Raw genomic sequence first — 17,760 nt, 5'->3', positions numbered from 1 at the left:
CCCAAATATAGTCAATCACTAAATCATGTTGATTCTTCTACAGTCCCCTGCCCCGTCCCACCACCCATAAAAATCTGTTCCCATAATCATGTAAATTATTTTCTGGATCCCTCACATGCCCCTCCAACTACCATCCCATGCTGTTTACTACCCTTCATAGTGAAACTTGTGCCTGTGCCAATTCAACTTTCTTCTCACCTTCTATTTCCTTCTCAGCCTACTCTGTTCTGGCTTCTTTTCTGACCACAGCATTGAAATTGCTCTTGTCAAGGTCACCAGTAATTTCTAAATTGCCTAATCCAATGGATACTTTGTTCTCATCTTCTTCAGTCTCCGGGATATTTGATAAAGTTAGTTACTCCTTTCTTGAAACTCTGTCCTTTCATTGACATCTCACTCCTGGATTTTCTCCATTTCTCTGGTTGTTTTGTCTCAGTCTCCTTTGCTCTACATGTAATATTTACATGTTAGAGTTCCCTCCAGGTTTAATTCTCGTTCTTATTCTCCATATGCATGCTTTCTTTAGGCGAGCCAATCCCACGGCTTTAATTACCATCTGAAAAATGGTACCTCTCAAATTTAAATCTCTAACCCATGTTCCAGAATCAGATATCAGAATTTTTGCTTGACATCTCCATCTCTTAGACATCTCAGACGTGATATAACCAAATGAAAGTTTTGGTTTTCCCGTGCTTCCAAGGTGATCTTCCCCATCTCACTAAGTGACACTCCTATCCACAGAGTTACCAGAACCAGACTCTGGGGATCATCTTTGTTTCTTCTTATCTCCTCTTCTACCCCCTGCAAGTCTTTCAGGAAGTCCTGTCACTTCTACCACCAAAATATATTCAAGTCTATCTTCTATTCTCTGTCTCCATTGCCACCACCATATTCCATCCCACCATCATCTTTTGCCTGGGCTGCCTCAAAAGCATCCTAAATATTCCCTGCTTCCGTTGAAATCCTCTTCCATTTTCCAAGCAGCAGGATCATGGCAAGTCAGGTCATGTCATTTCCCAGCTTAAAACTTTTTGTAACCTCTGTGACCCTACTTGAGCTCTCCTGCCTCTTGCATTCTGCCTGCCTTCACTGTACTCTCATGACACTGGCCTTAGGACATCGCCTACCACATGCCCAGTTCTTGTCCACTTTTTCTACTAAAAGTCTCTTCCCCTGGCCCTGCATGCCTCATTTTACCCGCACTTCACATCTCAGCTTAAGCTCACCCTCTCAGAGGTGTTTACCCTATCTAAGTAGCACCCTGTTTATTTCTTTCATACTACTTGTAGGAAGGTTTATTTTGTTTGTGGTTTGACTTCTGCATCAGAATATGGGAACCCTAGGGGCAGGGACCTTGTCTAATATATGCCTGGCACATTGTAGTTGATTTGGCAAGTAAGTGAGTCATTTCTCTGTTTAAAACCCCACAGTAGCTTCCCAACACCATTAAGATACAGTCTAGAATCTTTAACTTACTCTACAAAGATCCTTATCACTTCACTTTCAACTCATTGTGAACTATCAGTTTCCCCAAACTGATCCTCTCTGTGCCTGCCACAATAAATGCTAGCCCTTATAGTGGGGGCACTTTCCAGAACCACCATTCCCCTACCATCTCCTAAGAAACCAGGTCCTTCAGTTAACTAATTCCTCCTCATTCTTGAGGTCCTTGTTGAAAGTCACTTCTTCAAAAATCAGGTTTGGTTCCCCTGTGACAGGTTCTCTTGGTACTCTTGTCGTAAGTTCTTTAAGGACTTGTACTTCAAGGTAAGTGGCCCAATTAGGGCACACCCCTTTGTTTACAGATCATCTATGTCTGCATTTGTGCTACAGGGGCAGATCTGGTCCTGTATTACACAGGAAACCTTTCCAGCACACATGCTAAAGCATGGGCTATATATGCCTCTTAAATCTCAATAATTGTTACTCTATCTCTTTGTTGGAGAGGTTTTGAATCTTGTTACAGATTTCAGTTGTTTCTGCTCCTCTTTTGCCATTTCCATTTCCTCCAAGAAAACACGGAAAGAAAAGAAATAAAAACTATATTTTAAATTTCTTACGTTAGGAACTATTATTAACAGTGTTTCTATACCCTAGCATTGAAAATATTCTAAGACTGTTAATTCCTGTAAATATCATGTGCATGTTAAAACGATTACAGGTGAAATTAACCTTTTCTGTATTTTAAAACTGTGACTTAGTATAATTAGGAATTTTCATATTAGAGAGTTCTGAGTCCCAGATTTAAAAGCCCTTGTCTTAAGTGGACTCTGAATACTTTTATTCTTTAACTTTCAGTTTTCTTGACTTCAAATTGGGTGTTTACTCCTCAATACCTTTGGAATGATCCTAGGCCTTTGTTCATGAAATACAGAATGTGAAATGCCTTGTAGTTTAAACTTTATGTCAGACACCTGGCTGTTTCCCAGACCACCAGGCCCTTTCAGGCCAAAGCCTTTGCTCATGCTGCCTTTTTCCAAACTATCTTCTTACCTCCCCTCTCAACTCAGGGACTGAGGCATTCCCCGACTTCTCTCTTCCTATTGCGTTCATAGTTCTTGTATATAACTAATATAATATATTACACTTTGCCATAAGTTTATTTACAAGTTTTTGAGATTGTGAACTCCATCAGGGTAGGAAGCTTATTTTACTCATTTTTATATACCCAAGTCCCAGCACAGAGCTTAACCCTAAAAAACAAAACCAGTAATGTTAATTGAAACTGCAGAGTGAAGGGAATTAACAGACTTGATCTCTTTTTGCTCAGGCCTCCTCTTAATTGCCTTCTACCATTTTCTTGTTCAAAGGGAGGGACTGCCGTGGGCCTCCCTTGTGGCAATCTGATCCCAGCTCCATTCCTCTTCCAGAGAATGTCATGGTAACCACCAGCCTCTCCCTTTGAGCCACATCTTACACTGCAACTGTGCTTCTGCCTATAGAAACCTTCTCCCTTCACCACTCCCTTTCTAGACCTATTTCTGTAGCAGATTTAACTTACAATCTGAATATAGTGAAAATTTCAAAAGCGTAGTACTAAATACAAAACGTAGACTACATCAACCTTGTCCCACATACCATATATTAATAATGTTACGTTAATAAACGTGTTTGTGTTTTTGTTCTGGAAAAGCTGCTTGCCAACCTCAGCTCGCAGTGTAGCTACAATACCCTCTGTGCACCTCTAGCTTCCGCAAGTTGCAGAGAGTCAGGATTGTTTCTAGCAAACCTTTTTTAGCTGGAAATCTCGGCAGTGAGCTAAACTGGAGGAATCCCCCAGCTATAGTGCATGTGCTTTCATTGCCCATCTAGGGGATGGGAGGGAAGGGAACAGAACAAGGCTGTTCCCAAGCTGCGAGCAGCCCAGAGTACCAGCTACCCCAGGGACAGAAGAAAGCTGTTGTTTTCAACAGGTAGACTGAATTTCTCTTGTTAGTAGGTGGTGGGGCATCTGGTCTGCAGGAGCTGGAATTTAATATATAAATGTTGAGGCCTTGAAAGACTTTGTGGGTCTGATAGCTTAGTTAGAGCAAGCTGTGTATGGGGGCTGCTGTACCCAAATCTATTTTTAATGGCTCAGTTCAGGGCAGAGAGGTACAGTGTCATAATTAAAATTAGAGCTCCAAATTTAATTGGTAGCAGTTTTAAGATGTTCATTTTTGGCACTTCTCAAGCTAAATGATCTTAAGGTTACAGCTCTTGAAAGAAAAGGTTTCAGTCTCACCCCAAGGCTTCCTATGTCGCTGCCCTGGGCACCTATACAATTGCCGTAGGATAGTGGGTCTCACACATTGTGGTCTCAGGACCCTTTTATACTCTGAGACATTGTTTAGGACTCCAATGAAGTTTTGCTTATGTGAGTTTTATTTTTTGCTGTTTAACAAATTAGAAATTAAAACAAATTCTGAAAATACCTATTTTAAAATAATAAACCCACTAGAGTTTAACATGAATAATACTTCTTACGACAAACAACTGTAGTTTTCAAAACAAAAAAGATTTAGTGAGAGAGTGGCACTGTTTTACATTTTAATGTCTGGCTTAATAAAAGACAGGTGGATTCTCCTATCTGCTTCTGCATTCAGTCTGTTGTGATATCATACATCATATGACCGCTGGAAAAGTTCACTGTGCACTCATGAGAGAAAGAGGGAGGAGTCCCTGGACCTCATTTGGCGGAGTACTGATAGAGTAGAACCACCTATGACTTTGGAGTCAGAGAGCCTGTAGTTCAGATCTCACTCCTGCAGTTGATGATTTTGTAGCCTTGGACAAGTGGCTTCATCTCTGCATCTATTTCCTCTTCTGTTGAAAAAAGAGAGAAGTGTGCTGTATCTCATAGGACGGATCGTGTAAGGACTCAAATATTTATTTTGGTGTTTAGAATTTAGTAAGTGGGCAGTGGGCATTTTTCCATCTCAGGGTACATCATTTTTTTAGATGCTTAGAGTACCCAGGAAAGGTCTGTGTTAGTGTTAGGTTTTGTATGTTGTGGGTCTCCCTTCTTCCCACCACCACCCCCCCGCCCCATTTCTCCTCCTGTGCCTGTTTCATACACCTGTCATAATACCTAAAACTATTTTATGTTCTTACTTGTTTCCATGTCTCTCTCCTACTAGTTAGGAAAAACAGATACAATTTTCAAAACATAAAAACTAGTGAGAAGAGCAGCATTATTTTACTTTGCTTGAAACAAACTATTCGATTTCTCTTCAAATCCCCAGCTCCTAGCAGAGCATACTTACACGGTAGGCATTCAATAGTTTGTGAAAAGAATGGCATCTGAAACTTCAGCCTAAAATTAAACATAAGACCATATCATTGCCCCTTACCTTTCCATCAGAATTCACCTTCACTTTTATTTTTTTGAGGTCATATACTCTTAAGTTAATTGGTATCAATTGATATCCAGTAATGGTACTCTTCACATGAATTCGATGCCCTAAACTTAAGATCCTTCTAGATCTTTAGACTATTTCAGGGAGCCATTAGCCACCCTTCTCTTCTCTCTTCACAACCATCTCCAACTGGAAGGTAACAACATAGGAAAAAAACTATTTATTTAACAGGCACTTAGCAGTTCCTAATATGGGCAGAGAGCACCTAGAGGGTCATCTTATCTGGTACAGAATCACAAAGTGCCTTGTGATGCTTCTTGTATTGCCTTTTATATTTTCATGTTTTGTTTTGTTTTTTTTAAATCGTCCCTCAATTTGATGTGGTCTCTATCTCCCAGAAGTTTAGTGCCTTAATTGGGGAAAATGAACCATATTACAGGATAGGGTAAGAAATGGTGCTGAATATATCAGTAGCCAGCTTCAGAGTTCCAAAACAGAATCTTACTGTTGTGATTTGTATGATGTGTGTGGTTTTTTTTCAAGTCCTACCCCAGGCCCAGCAAACTCCATGTTATGGTTCTCAAGCTTCTCCATTGCCATTTCCAGGCTTTAGATGAGACCGAAAGAAGGGAAATAGAAGATAAATTTGGGGAGGTTAGTACCAGATTACAGAATGCAAAGGAAAATTAGTCCCAGGGCTCAGATTCAAACACAGTGTACATTTATAATGAAACAGTAAGCTAGATCCTTTCACATGTCATTTAATATTCTCAACTACCCTGCAAGTTAGGTAGTGCCATTGCCGTTTTTCAGATGAATAAATCAGTAATCACATTAAATAATTTGCTTAAGTTTTTTTAGGTAGGTGATAGGGCAGAGATTTGAACTCTCCTCTTAAGTCCTGCAATCTTTCCATGTAATCCTGTTACCTTTATTTTGTAGACCATGGGATGCCTTTGAAAGTTTTATTGTAAAAGTTTTATCATTTATTAAATGATAAAAATAAAGTTACTGTTGTAAAATTTCTAAAGAGGCCCCTTTTTTACCCAAATGCTTCCAACTAGGACGCACACAGGTGGACTCAAGTTCATGAAATGTTCTTTAATCTATTGAAAGAGGACTTTCCTTTGATTCCATTGATAGCCGGGTGTACTGTATATGAAAGTGCCTGTTATGAAGTTGGCACTCACTGCCAAACTTCCTGTGGCCAAGTCATATAATGTCACTTGACTACCATATCCTGACCTATATCATTATCCCTACATTAGTCTTTTTTCTGCCCGTTCTTTCTCCTAACCCCCAAATAATGATGAGATAAAACTCTTTGTGGGAGAAAGATAATATATACAGAAGAGTCCATTATAATAGCTTTCCTTTTACAGAGAGGAGCAAGACTGGGAGGAATGGAAAATGGAACAGATAGAGCCCATTTAATTCTTAGGCTCCCCTCCCCAGGTAGAAACAGTTGGGTGGCAGGTGGCCACAAGGATGTGCATGGGAAGGCTCTTGGCAGGAGGGTTTAAGGTCATGTGGCTCATTTTTTATCCCCATTTTCCTCCCTTCCCTGGTCGTCTTCAGGCAGGCTGTGAGAGGCTGCAGCCATGTCTGATTTTGTGGAGAGCGAAGCTGAGGAATCAGAGGAAGAGTACAACGATGATGGCGAGGTGGTGCCCCGAGTCACCAAGAAATTTGTGGAAGAGGAGGATGATGGTGAGGAGGCTTTTCCCCACTGTGGCTAAGCTTTGAATAGTTGGATTCTTGCTGATGAAAGTCTTGGGCTGAGCACAGAAGTTAACCATACATATGGTTCCAGCTTGAGAACTTTTGATCATTCATCAGAAAATATTTACTGAGCGCCTGCTGTATACTAGGTGCTGTGCTGAGAACTAAGAATACAAAACAAAAACCCAGCTCTCTCTATCAGGTGAAAACAGACAATAAACCGATAGTCCATCTGAAATGTTGACCACTGTTGAGAGACCTAGCAGTGGTGGTTTTCCTGCACCTCATTTCCAATTTCTCTGGCCAAGTCCAGCCGTCAGTGAAGTAGAGTCAAGTAATGACTTTAAAGGTAGAAAGGGAAGATGTAAGCTTTATCCAAAAAATTATGGATGAAAGAAAGAATCTAGCTGCTTAGTTTTTAAACTGAGGAAAACAAGGTTATTGGTGGTGTAAATCCCTCAGTAACGAGTTTAAAGAATCAGAGTAATTAGGGAGATTATCTTGCCTAAAGACAGATGGTGAATGTAGAAAAGAGGCCGTCCTGTTCAGATGGTAGTCCTGTAAGTGGATGATCACGTTTTGCCTCTCTAGATGGGGCAGACAGTTAAAATGGATGGCACCCAAGTCATTCACCTCAGAGCACATGGATGAATCACAGCTAAGCAGATAGCCCTGCCCTACCCCCAGTTTGTTCCTGAAGCTCCATGCCACACACATGCATGTTTTCCAGATGAGGAGGAGGAGGAGGAGAACCTGGATGATCAGGATGAACAAGGCAATCTGAAAGGCTTTATCAATGATGATGATGATGAAGATGAAGGGGAGGAGGATGAAGGTAGTGACTCTGGTGACTCAGAAGATGATGTTGGCCACAAGAAGAGAAAGCGCAGTGAGTAGTCTCTTTTCAGATGGGGTAGAGTTGCAGAGTGGAAGGGGCCTCCCCATTGCTAGGAGTGACACTTTGTTTTCTCCAGCATCTTTTGACGACCGCCTGGAGGATGATGATTTTGACCTCATTGAGGAGAATTTGGGTGTCAAAGTCAAACGAGGAGTAAGTGTCATTCTTATTCTTTGTCCCTAGAGGTGAAGGGAAAAGCCCTTAAAGTTCAGTGTCTTCTGGGCGAAGAGACATATCCAGAATGATTTGGAGAGTATCAGAAAAGGAAGAAGCTCAGTATCATTAATCTGTGGACCCTGGATTTGCATCCCAGGTCTGGGTGCCTGTTAAGAGAAAATTTGTCAGGTTCAAGGATGGGCCTTGGGGCTGAAAGAGCAACACTCACTATGTTCTTTCTCCTCTCCCTTGGTCAGCTTAATTGTGGTGGGAAGATGGGAGTGAGACTGGAGAGCAGGTATCCTTATTCCAGTCCCTTCAGACTCTGATGAGGCAGGTTTTTCACCCCTAGCAAAAGTACCGGCGTGTCAAAAAAATGTCAGATGATGAGGATGACGATGAGGAGGAATATGGCAAGGAAGAACATGAAAAAGAGGCTATTGCAGAGGAGATCTTCCAGGATGGAGAAGGGGAAGAAGGACAGGAGGCTGTGGAGGCCCCCATGGCTGCTCCAGAGGAAGAGGAGGAAGATGATGAAGAATCAGGTATGCGGCTTTGGGCAGGGAAGCCAGTGTGTGGAAAAGGTGTTGGGATTTCCTGAACCATAAAAACAGGCTGGAAAACCATTCTTCAGCTAAGGTCCCTGACAGGAGCCCGGGATCTTGCAGTCAGGAGCCTCCCTTCTCTTCTCAGTGACCACTCATTTAGAAGGAACTAAAGCCATTCAGGCCAGATTCTTTCCCTACCTCTGAGCACTCAACCTTCCTTTCCCTAACCAGACATTGATGACTTCATTGTGGATGACGATGGACAGCCTCTGAAAAAACCTAAGTGGCGGAAAAAGCTTCCTGGATACACAGATGCGTGAGTAGGGTCTGGTATGACATGGTGATAAAGGTGTCTGGTCCTAGTCAGGAAGGAGGTCAGAGGCCTCAGCCAGTCAGCCAGTCTCAGCTCTCAGCCATTTTGCTTCTGTGCCTTAAATAACCTCTTCTAGACTGCTCCTAGAAACTCTGGGCCACTGTGGTATTACAGCAAAGTCACATGTGAGCAAGGCACCAGCTGCCCTCTGCCTCCTGCAGGTTCATGTTCATTAGTTGTATTTATCAGTCTTCTGAATATAAATTTGCTGGAGGAAAGATGTCTGCATCAAAGTTTGAAAATTTGAAAGCTCTTGCTCAGCAGGACTACTGTAATGCCTTAGCAGAAGATAGATCCACTGAGCAGGATATAGACCCATCTGCCTTATTGTTATTTGATCCTTGTCACTGGCAGATGCCAAAGATGAGCTTTTTATTGTCTGATAAGTTGCCCAGAAATATCCCCAGCTAAGCTTTTATTCCACAGTGAATATGGTTTTTTTATTTACCATTCTCCTAACTTGCTTTTGTCTTTTGGGGCAAGTAAAGGGTCCATGCAGGGGCTGCATTTCTCTACTCTGACCAGAACCTGGTCCAATTGCTTCTTGCTTTGACCTATAGGGCCCTGCAAGAAGCCCAGGAGATCTTTGGGGTGGACTTCGACTATGACGAATTTGAGAAATACAATGAATATGATGAGGAACTGGAGGAAGAGTACGAGTATGAGGATGATGAGGCCGAGGGTGAAATCCGAGTGCGCCCCAAGAAGACCACCAAGAAGCGTGTGAGCCGCAGGAGCATCTTTGAGATGTACGAGCCCAGTGAGCTGGAAAGCAGCCACCTCACAGATCAGGACAATGAAATCCGAGCTACTGACCTGCCTGAGAGGTTCCAGGTAAGAAACCACCAGTTTCTACCTTCTGCCAATCTGTCACCACCTGCCTTGAGCTCCCCTGCTACAAGGTTGTAGCAGAGAAACAATCTAGCAACAATCCGACATCAAATAGTATCCAGGAGGTTGGCTTTGAACCCCATCTGACGTGGAATACAGAGTCCTGCTGGTAGAAGGGGGAAGAGAGACTCTTGCCCTGCTTACGGTTCTTGAAATGGCACTCTAGCAAATACACAAAGTGCCTACCTTGTGCCAGGACCATATCGGGTCCTGGAAATGTTGCCTAAAGGTTGTCATTTTGTTCCAGAAGTGACATTATGTTTTTCCTTAAGAGGGATACAAGGTAAAGTCGGTCTCACCGTGTTGCCTTATCCCTTGCAGCTCCGCTCCATCCCAGTTAAGGGAGCTGAAGATGATGAACTAGAAGAAGAAGCTGACTGGATCTACAGGAATGCTTTTGCCACACCAACCATTTCTCTCCAGGTACCCTAAAAAATATACATCCTTATGCTTTGACATGACCCTTAGTCATTTCATCAGGCTAAGGGAGCTGCTCCTCCTCAGCTCCAAACGTCTACGTGCCTAGCACTGAAAAGTATGTGTGCTGCCTGTATATGTGTGAGATTTTTTTCTAGATTTTGTCTGACAAGGTCGTCCTGTGTTGTTATAAAGCCATGTTTTGTGTGTGGTAAGACAAAGCTAATTGAGAGGGTTCTGACTTCCTTCCTCAAACCTATTGTGTGAAACAGTGTCAATGTTGACTTTTTCTTTTTTTCATTTCCTACTGCAGGAGAGCTGTGATTACCTGGACCGAGGGCAGCCAGCCAGCAGTTTTAGTAGAAAAGGGCCCAGCACAATTCAGAAGATCAAAGAGGCCCTGGGCTTCATGCGAAATCAACATTTTGAGGTAGCACCTCAAGCTCTAGTGGCCTATTGGTTAGAAATTTAGTTAGGGGATGAGGGACAGGGTAGCTGCCTAAGACAGGAAGCAAGTCCCCTTTACCTGTCCTCAGAAGTGATCCCTTGATTGGAGTAGTATGAGAAGCAAAGGAGAATGTTGTTGTCGAGAGGGAGTCATTACACCGTCTGTTGCTTCCCTGTGGAGGAGAGCACCTCACCCTGGATGGGCCTGTGAGGGAGGCCTCGCTTCTGACATTGAATTTCCTAGACCTATTTATCCCTCTGGCAAAGGGGGATCCTTGCAGATCTTACCTCGCTGGGTGACTCTAGTCTCCTTGCCACTCTAGGTGCCTTTTATTGCCTTCTACCGAAAGGAATATGTGGAGCCTGAATTGCACATCAATGACCTCTGGAGGGTGTGGCAGTGGGATGAAAAGGTAATATGGGTCCTTGTCCTCCACTACAACCAAGGCCCGAGCCCGCCTGTCTATCAAGTGCAGCCCAAACACCCACTCCCATCCCCAGACCTGCCAAGCTTCCCCCATTCCCCCTGGTCTCCTATTAAGCAACAGAGCCACCTTGGCCTCCTAGGCTCACCACCATCCTTTACTCCTGCCCTATCCTGCTCTAGTGGACCCAGCTGAGGATCCGCAAAGAGAATCTAACACGGCTGTTTGAGAAGATGCAGGCTTATCAGTACGAGCAAATCTCTGCTGACCCTGACAAACCACTAGCTGATGGCATTCGGGCTCTGGACACCACCGACATGGAGAGGTAGCAGATACAGGGTTTGTTTCGTTACAGGAAGCCCTCAAACCAAAGGCAGGCCCCCAAAGAGCAGGATTACCTTGCAAAATTCACAGCAAAGGCCCATCCTTCAGAAACCCAATTAGTCAACGCATCAATGGTCATCTTTCTTAATCCTAGTCAGGAAAGAGGGAGGTCAGAGGTCTCAGTCAAAAATAAAACATTTTGCATGACTAAAACTACTAAAATTAATTTAATCTGCTGAAAAAAAAAGTAATTTTTCTTACAGGCAAACATGTTATTTGGTTATCCTTATTGGTATCTAAAATGCAAATAACTATTGACAAATTAATTGTTAAAAAGGATTGATTGTTCATGTTTGCTATTCTGACATTTATTCCCTGTAGGAAAAAGCTACATGGGAAACCAAATTATAATCAGAAAGTAGCTTGGTGAGCCTGGAACCAGAGTTGGGGCTGGCTGGGAAGGTGGGAAGGTAACCAAAGATTTTAATGGCCAGCATCACAGGCTATCTCAAGGTCTTTGTACTTGGCTAGACATGCTGCCTTGCCTACCTCTCCCTTTTGCTTCCATCTCTAACAAAAACCAATCACCATTTCTGTTTGACGTAATTCCTTCTTTAAGACATCGTGATGGCAGTTAAATCATGGTCTGGGGCTATCATATGGCTTTAAATTGGACACTGCAGGTACCCATTCTAGTTGGAATCTTGCCTCATGGAAATTGGGCCTCTTGTAGCAGAACTGGGGTATACCCCTCCCTGGTGACAATTGAGGTCTTTTGTCCCTTCCCTCCAGGCTCAAAGATGTACAATCCATGGATGAACTGAAAGATGTCTACAACCACTTCCTGCTTTATTACGGTCGTGACATCCCCAAGATGCAGAATGCTGCCAAGGCCAGTCGCAAGAAGCTGAAGCGTGTAAGGGAAGAGGGAGATGAGGAAGGTGAGTCCTAAGAAAGAAAACCCAGGAGCCTGATAGCCGAGACCCCTTCAAGGGTGCTTTAGGCTGGGTACCCTTTGGGGCTTCTCTATATGGGTGAGATCCTTGGGAGTGATTGGAAGCTGGAGCACTAACTCCTGGTGTTTTCTTCCCAGGTGAAGGGGAGGAGGCGGAAGATGAGGAGCAGAGGGGTCCAGAGCTCAAGCAGGCCTCCCGCCGAGACATGTATACCATCTGCCAGAGTGCTGGGCTAGGTAAATGCTAGTTTGGGACCCAAGGGAAGTTCCCTTGTATTTACTGGTGGACAGGAAGAGGACTTAAAGGACAACTGGGCCAGTCACCCCACGCCTGCCTACACCAAAGTAATGGTCCATTCTCTGCCTAAATCCCTAGAATAACAGGAAGCTAACATGCTCTGAGGAAGAGTGTCCCTCCTGTCCTTGCGAAGCTCTTTTATTAAGCTGTAACTTCCACCGTGGTTTTAACTTAGAAGTCACTTAAGGAATATCAATCTTTTCTGTCTTATAATAGCCTGTCAGGGATTCAAAGGCAGTTCTTTTTATTGTTCTCTGTCTGACATCCTCCTCCTGCTCATTCGTGACCCCTTAAAAATCTAGCGCCCACAGTTGCTGTTCTAGACTATAAGAGCCAAGAGGATTGTCAGCCCAGCTGCTTCCTTACCTCTCCAATGTTTGCATTAGATGGCCTGGCCAAAAAATTTGGGCTTACTCCTGAGCAGTTTGGGGAGAACCTCCGGGACAGCTACCAGCGGCATGAGACTGAGCAGTTCCCTGCAGAGCCCTTGGAGCTGGCCAAGGATTATGTGTGCAGGTAAACATGTGGTAGGTGGCTGGCGGGAGGACAGGACTGAGGACCAAGGCTGGTACTCAGACTGCAGTTCCACCTTTTGTCCCACAGCCAGTTCCCTACTCCGGAAGCCGTGCTGGAAGGTGCCCGCTACATGGTAGCCCTGCAGATTGCCCGTGAGCCCCTTGTCCGGCAGGTGCTGAGACAAACCTTCCAGGAGAGAGCCAAACTAAATATAACCCCCACCAAGAAAGGTAGAAAGGTGAGCTGGGTAAAGGGTTTTGATCCAAGACTTAACTCCAGCTCTCTATTTGATTGAACTGAGGAGTTTCTTGTCTTCACGCCTACCTGAGCTTTCCACCTGAGAGCAGAGACGCAGTTTTTTCCCCCGCGGCCAAGCCCAGCCTGTGCAAGGGCTAATGTTTCCCTCTTGATGTGTGCAGGATGTGGATGAGGCCCACTATGCTTATTCCTTCAAGTACCTAAAGAACAAGCCTGTTAAGGAACTGAGAGATGATCATTTCCTCAAGATCTGCCTAGCTGAAGAGGAAGGGCTACTCACCATTGATATCAGCATAGATATGAAAGGAGTAGAAGGGTAAGCAGAGCCCTCAGGTGGGGGGCTCTTTGGGGAGGCGGCTGTTGGAGAGAGGGGTCCCTGAGGAACATGAACCATAATTTGAGAATCAAGCAAGCTGTTGTTCCTTGTTCATTCACAACAATCATGGACATTTGGATATGACCTTTTCTCGATCTCTGACACCATAGCTTTGTATCTCTCCTCAGCTATGGCAACGACCAGACATATTTTGAAGAGATCAAGCAGTTTTACTACCGAGATGAGTTCAGCCACCAGGTGCAGGAGTGGAACCGGCAGCGCACCATGGCCATTGAGCGAGCTTTACAACAGTTTCTCTATGTGCAGATGGCCAAAGAGCTCAAGAATAAGCTGCTGGCAGAAGCCAAGGAATATGTCATAAAGGTGAGGACAGAGACTTGTGATCATCCCTGGTGTGTGTTCCCAAACTAGAGCTGAGAGTGAGGGAACTCCTTAGTAGTAGTCCCGTAGCTAACAGAGAAACGGGGGGCAAGTGGAGCATAATCTGAGGGGAGGTGCAGATAAGGCCAGAGGGGTCATCCAAGACCTCCCCACTCTACTGATCTCTTCCCTCTTCCCTCTCCCCAACTCATCCATACATTCTTCATTTACATAGCTGCTCTCTGTGTCCTCTCCTGTTTCCAAGAGTAAGGTATCCCTTCAAGTCGTAAGCCTGCCAAGGACTAGAAACATGTCCGCGTGAATGTACACCTGTGCACTCGCGCGTGTATTTGTTTCCTTAGCACACTGAGCCTCCTGACCAGGGCATTTGCTCTGTCTCCTCCCCAGGCCTGTAGTCGAAAGCTGTACAACTGGTTGAGGGTGGCACCCTACCGGCCAGATCAGCAGGTCGAAGAAGATGACGACTTCATGGATGAGAACCAAGGGAAGGGCATCCGAGTCCTAGGCATTGCTTTCTCCTCTGCCAGGTAACTGTCCACCTGCCTGCCCAGCACCATTCCTTACCTACCTTTCTAATCTCATCCTTCCCCCATTCATATCCTCATATTACTGATGAGAGCACTGATCTTCTGTCTGTCTGGTAGAGATCACCCTGTGTTCTGTGCCCTGGTCAACGGGGAAGGAGAAGTGACAGATTTCCTCCGGCTGCCCCATTTTACCAAACGGCGAACTGCCTGGAGAGAGGAAGAGCGGGAAAAGAAGGCAAGTGGCTAGTACAGGAACCACTGAGTGTACATCTCAAGAGTATCTGGTAGTTCCGTGGGGTTGTAAATGTTTGTGGTCTAAGCACCATTCTGTACAAGACCCTATTATCTCTGACCCTTCAACTCCTGGGGTAAGCCTAGCTTCCATGGGCAGTAGGTGGCACTCAAGTTATTTGGTGCAGAATTGACTTCTGGCTTGAGGCCAGGTCCTGGGTTTTATGTGCTTCTGGGAGCTGCTGTTATTGCCTCTGTTCCTCCCAGCATCTGGGTCAGCCTGTTCTGGGAGCTGAAAGCCACAGAGGCATTAAGCCAACCTTTTCCAGGCTTTAACCTCTCAGTGTCTCTTTGTCCAAGGAAAGAGGAGTTTGAATTCATCTGGTTGTTTGCTGCTGATTTTTTCCACCTACTGGCATCTTTCAGTTTTATTGAGAGAGCTCCTTTCAAAAGACAAGCACTTCTTAAACAACTATTTACCAAAAAAGAAGAATCTCAAAATGGAGATTAGAATAGTCCTGTTCACCATGCAGCAGTTCTATACAAAAAAAAAAACAAAACAAAACCCCAAGTGTGTTTAGTTGACTACAACCCCAGGGTAAGCCAAAAATATAATAATCTTAGAAAATACTAAAAGATGTATAATACTCATATTAGAGGTCTTAGGCCTTGTTTTGTGTTCTGGTCAGGCCTCATGTCTAGCATTGAGCTTTCTATTTAAAGAGGGACAGAGACTTTGTTCAGCTGCCCACCCCATTGGGCATGTGGTTATACAAGAGGCCATCTGTGCATAGCCTGATTGGCTTTAAGAAATGACAGGGAGGTAATGGGTTCCTCTACTGAAGAAATCAACAGGACATTTGAAAGTTGGTAGCAGCCCAAGAAGGGGTAAGGTGTGTGGAATATCCAGGAAGAAGAAGAAGGAGAAAAAACAAAACAAAACAATTCTATGGATAGAGGTCCAGGAACTTTAGCAGAAGATCACCAGTGAGAAGTTCCCTATGGCCCAGATAAGGCTAATAATCAAGTTCATGTTACGAGCCACATGCTGCTCTTTCATAATGCCATTGCCATCCTTACATCAGAAATAAAATAGACCTCAACAGCCTATAGGAGGACAACCAGGTGTGTGAGTCATGGGAAGTTAAGTCATAAGGCACTGTAGTAGGAAGTGGGCATCTTTAAAGATTTAGGGAGGCATACCTGCTGTTTGGCCTTTAAGGGCCCTCACACCAGAGAGGTCAGGAGCTAGTTCTTTGATAGAGTTCTGCCTGATCAAAGCTAGGACCAGTGACTACCTATTATAGGTAGACTAGGTTTGGGTCATAGTGAAGGAAACTTCTTGTCCATCTTTCACATCTGGCCAGTGGCTGCTAGTATCCCTGGAGTGAGGTTCTCGTCAGTGGTATGATTAAGCAGAGGCAGCATGGCAGCCATCTGTCAGGGTTGGGGTAAGAATGGCTCCTTGGTGACAGCTTGGACCAGATAACCCTTAAAAGATGCTTCTGACTTTTACTGTACTCTGGCCTTATAAGATCTTGAGATATTTAGGGGGGGAGAACTGTGAGAAATTTTTTACCCCTGTCATTGCCATGCAGGTCCAATTTTTTTTTTTTCAATCCAGGCTCAAGACATTGAAACTCTAAAGAAATTTCTTCTGAATAAGAAGCCTCATGTGGTGACAGTTGCAGGAGAGAACAGGTGGGGTGCTTGCGATTAGCTGTGAGCCAAAAGTCTCTCTCCCTTCACTGTTGAATCTTGCATATGCTTATAACAGAGAGCGGGCCTGTACCTGTGTAGAGCCTTGATGATAATACACCCATCCTCATGGCTTGTGGATAATCTTTGCCATGGTTTCCTGCTTTCCCTAAATGTCCCTTTTGGGCCTCCAAAGACCTTCTTCCCTTCCCTTTGTATCCCAGCCATGAGAGTATCCATCCCTGAGAAAGTGTCTCTGCAGAAACAGCCCTGACCAATATCCCTCATCCTTCCAGAGATGCCCAGATGTTGATTGAGGATGTGAAGCGCATTGTACATGAGCTGGACCAGGGCCAACAGCTGTCCTCTATTGGGGTGGAGCTGGTTGACAACGAGTTGGCCATTCTCTATATGAACAGCAAGAAGTCTGAGGTAATGCTGGGACCCTATCTCCAGGGCCTGCCTAGATGACTGCTCTCAATTTCAGGGCAGTTTAGTAGGGAAGTAACCTGTTTGCTTACCCATGCAAAGGCTTTCCATTTTGCCAGTGTAGTTCAGATTGGGGGTCCCAGGTAAAGAGGTCCCAGAGGAGAAGAGAAAATGACTGAAGGCCAGAATGATTGAATTACCCCTTGATATTGGAGCTGGGGATGCTTTCAGGCCCTGCTCACCCTGGTTTAACTCTAGGCAGAGTTCCGGGATTACCCTCCAGTGCTGAGACAGGCTGTCTCCCTGGCCCGGCGCATCCAGGACCCGCTGATTGAGTTTGCCCAAGTGTGCAGCTCTGATGAAGACATCCTGTGCCTCAAGTTTCACCCCTTGCAGGTAAGTGGGATTTGACAGACAGGCTTTGCTGGGCAGAGGAGTGCATAACCTTAAGCCCTGCCTGCTGCATATTGACAGGAGCATGTGGTGAAAGAGGAGCTGCTGAATGCCTTGTACTGCGAATTTATCAACCGAGTCAATGAAGTGGGCGTCGATGTCAACCGTGCCATTGCCCACCCTTACAGCCAGGCCCTGATCCAGTATGTCTGTGGCCTGGGACCTCGGAAAGGGACCCACCTCCTGAAGGTAGGATTGAGTTGAATCAGAAAATAAGAAAGGTTACCATTTTATTTAGCTTTTCCACTGAATATGCCGGTATCATTTTACAAACCATTATAGCACAGGTCAGAGAGGTAGAACAACTTGTCCAGAATCACCCAACTTGTGAATGGACTACAACCCAGGTGACCAAAGCTATGTTCTCCCTGCTGTACTGTACTGACTCCTGGGAAAGAGCCATAGGCATGATTTAAAATAGATGAAGGAGGAAAGCAAGGGAATCCTAGACACAAAACCTCAGGCTCTTTCTGGTGGGAAGAGAAAGTGTTTTCAGAGATAGGCATACAGAAAACTTCAAAAATATTGGTAAGGGTGCAGGTATAGCTCGGTGGTTGAGCACCTGCCTCCCATATACGAGGTCCTGGGTTTAATTCCCAGTAGCTCCTAAACAAACAAAGTGTTGGTAATATTCTTTT

The 17,760-nt window shown here is 44.6% G+C and overlaps 1 protein-coding gene across 3 annotated transcripts in view; it reads left to right on the top strand.

Annotated features, from left to right (window-relative positions):
- The window catches only part of SUPT6H (SPT6 homolog, histone chaperone and transcription elongation factor), a 31,054-nt gene that overhangs the window by 1,723 nt on the left and 11,571 nt on the right, over positions 1-17,760 (top strand). Inside the window, exons 2-24 of one of the 3 annotated variants that reach the window (XM_012520928.4) lie at positions 5,382-5,492; positions 6,417-6,548; positions 7,291-7,449; positions 7,535-7,611; positions 7,967-8,159; positions 8,394-8,478; positions 9,096-9,369; positions 9,748-9,849; positions 10,157-10,273; positions 10,614-10,703; positions 10,898-11,040; positions 11,832-11,980; positions 12,133-12,231; positions 12,679-12,808; positions 12,896-13,046; positions 13,228-13,382; positions 13,571-13,766; positions 14,172-14,311; positions 14,429-14,546; positions 16,167-16,243; positions 16,537-16,672; positions 16,928-17,065; positions 17,144-17,311. In XM_012520928.4, coding sequence (XP_012376382.2) covers positions 6,440-6,548; positions 7,291-7,449; positions 7,535-7,611; positions 7,967-8,159; positions 8,394-8,478; positions 9,096-9,369; positions 9,748-9,849; positions 10,157-10,273; positions 10,614-10,703; positions 10,898-11,040; positions 11,832-11,980; positions 12,133-12,231; positions 12,679-12,808; positions 12,896-13,046; positions 13,228-13,382; positions 13,571-13,766; positions 14,172-14,311; positions 14,429-14,546; positions 16,167-16,243; positions 16,537-16,672; positions 16,928-17,065; positions 17,144-17,311 — 3,006 coding nt within the window. In that variant the 5' untranslated portion in view covers positions 5,382-5,492; positions 6,417-6,439. The remainder of the gene's footprint in view (positions 1-5,381; positions 5,493-6,416; positions 6,549-7,290; positions 7,450-7,534; positions 7,612-7,966; positions 8,160-8,393; positions 8,479-9,095; positions 9,370-9,747; positions 9,850-10,156; positions 10,274-10,613; positions 10,704-10,897; positions 11,041-11,831; positions 11,981-12,132; positions 12,232-12,678; positions 12,809-12,895; positions 13,047-13,227; positions 13,383-13,570; positions 13,767-14,171; positions 14,312-14,428; positions 14,547-16,166; positions 16,244-16,536; positions 16,673-16,927; positions 17,066-17,143; positions 17,312-17,760) is intronic. The other 2 variants (XM_012520933.4, XM_004449933.5) reach the window with 2 other exon arrangements.

Source organism: Dasypus novemcinctus, chromosome 21, assembly GCF_030445035.2.
Source record: "Dasypus novemcinctus isolate mDasNov1 chromosome 21, mDasNov1.1.hap2, whole genome shotgun sequence".
Classification (NCBI taxonomy): Eukaryota; Metazoa; Chordata; class Mammalia; order Cingulata; family Dasypodidae; genus Dasypus; species Dasypus novemcinctus.
The sequence above is the reverse complement of the archived record's forward strand: the minus strand, read 5'-3'. Positions and strand labels throughout refer to the sequence as shown.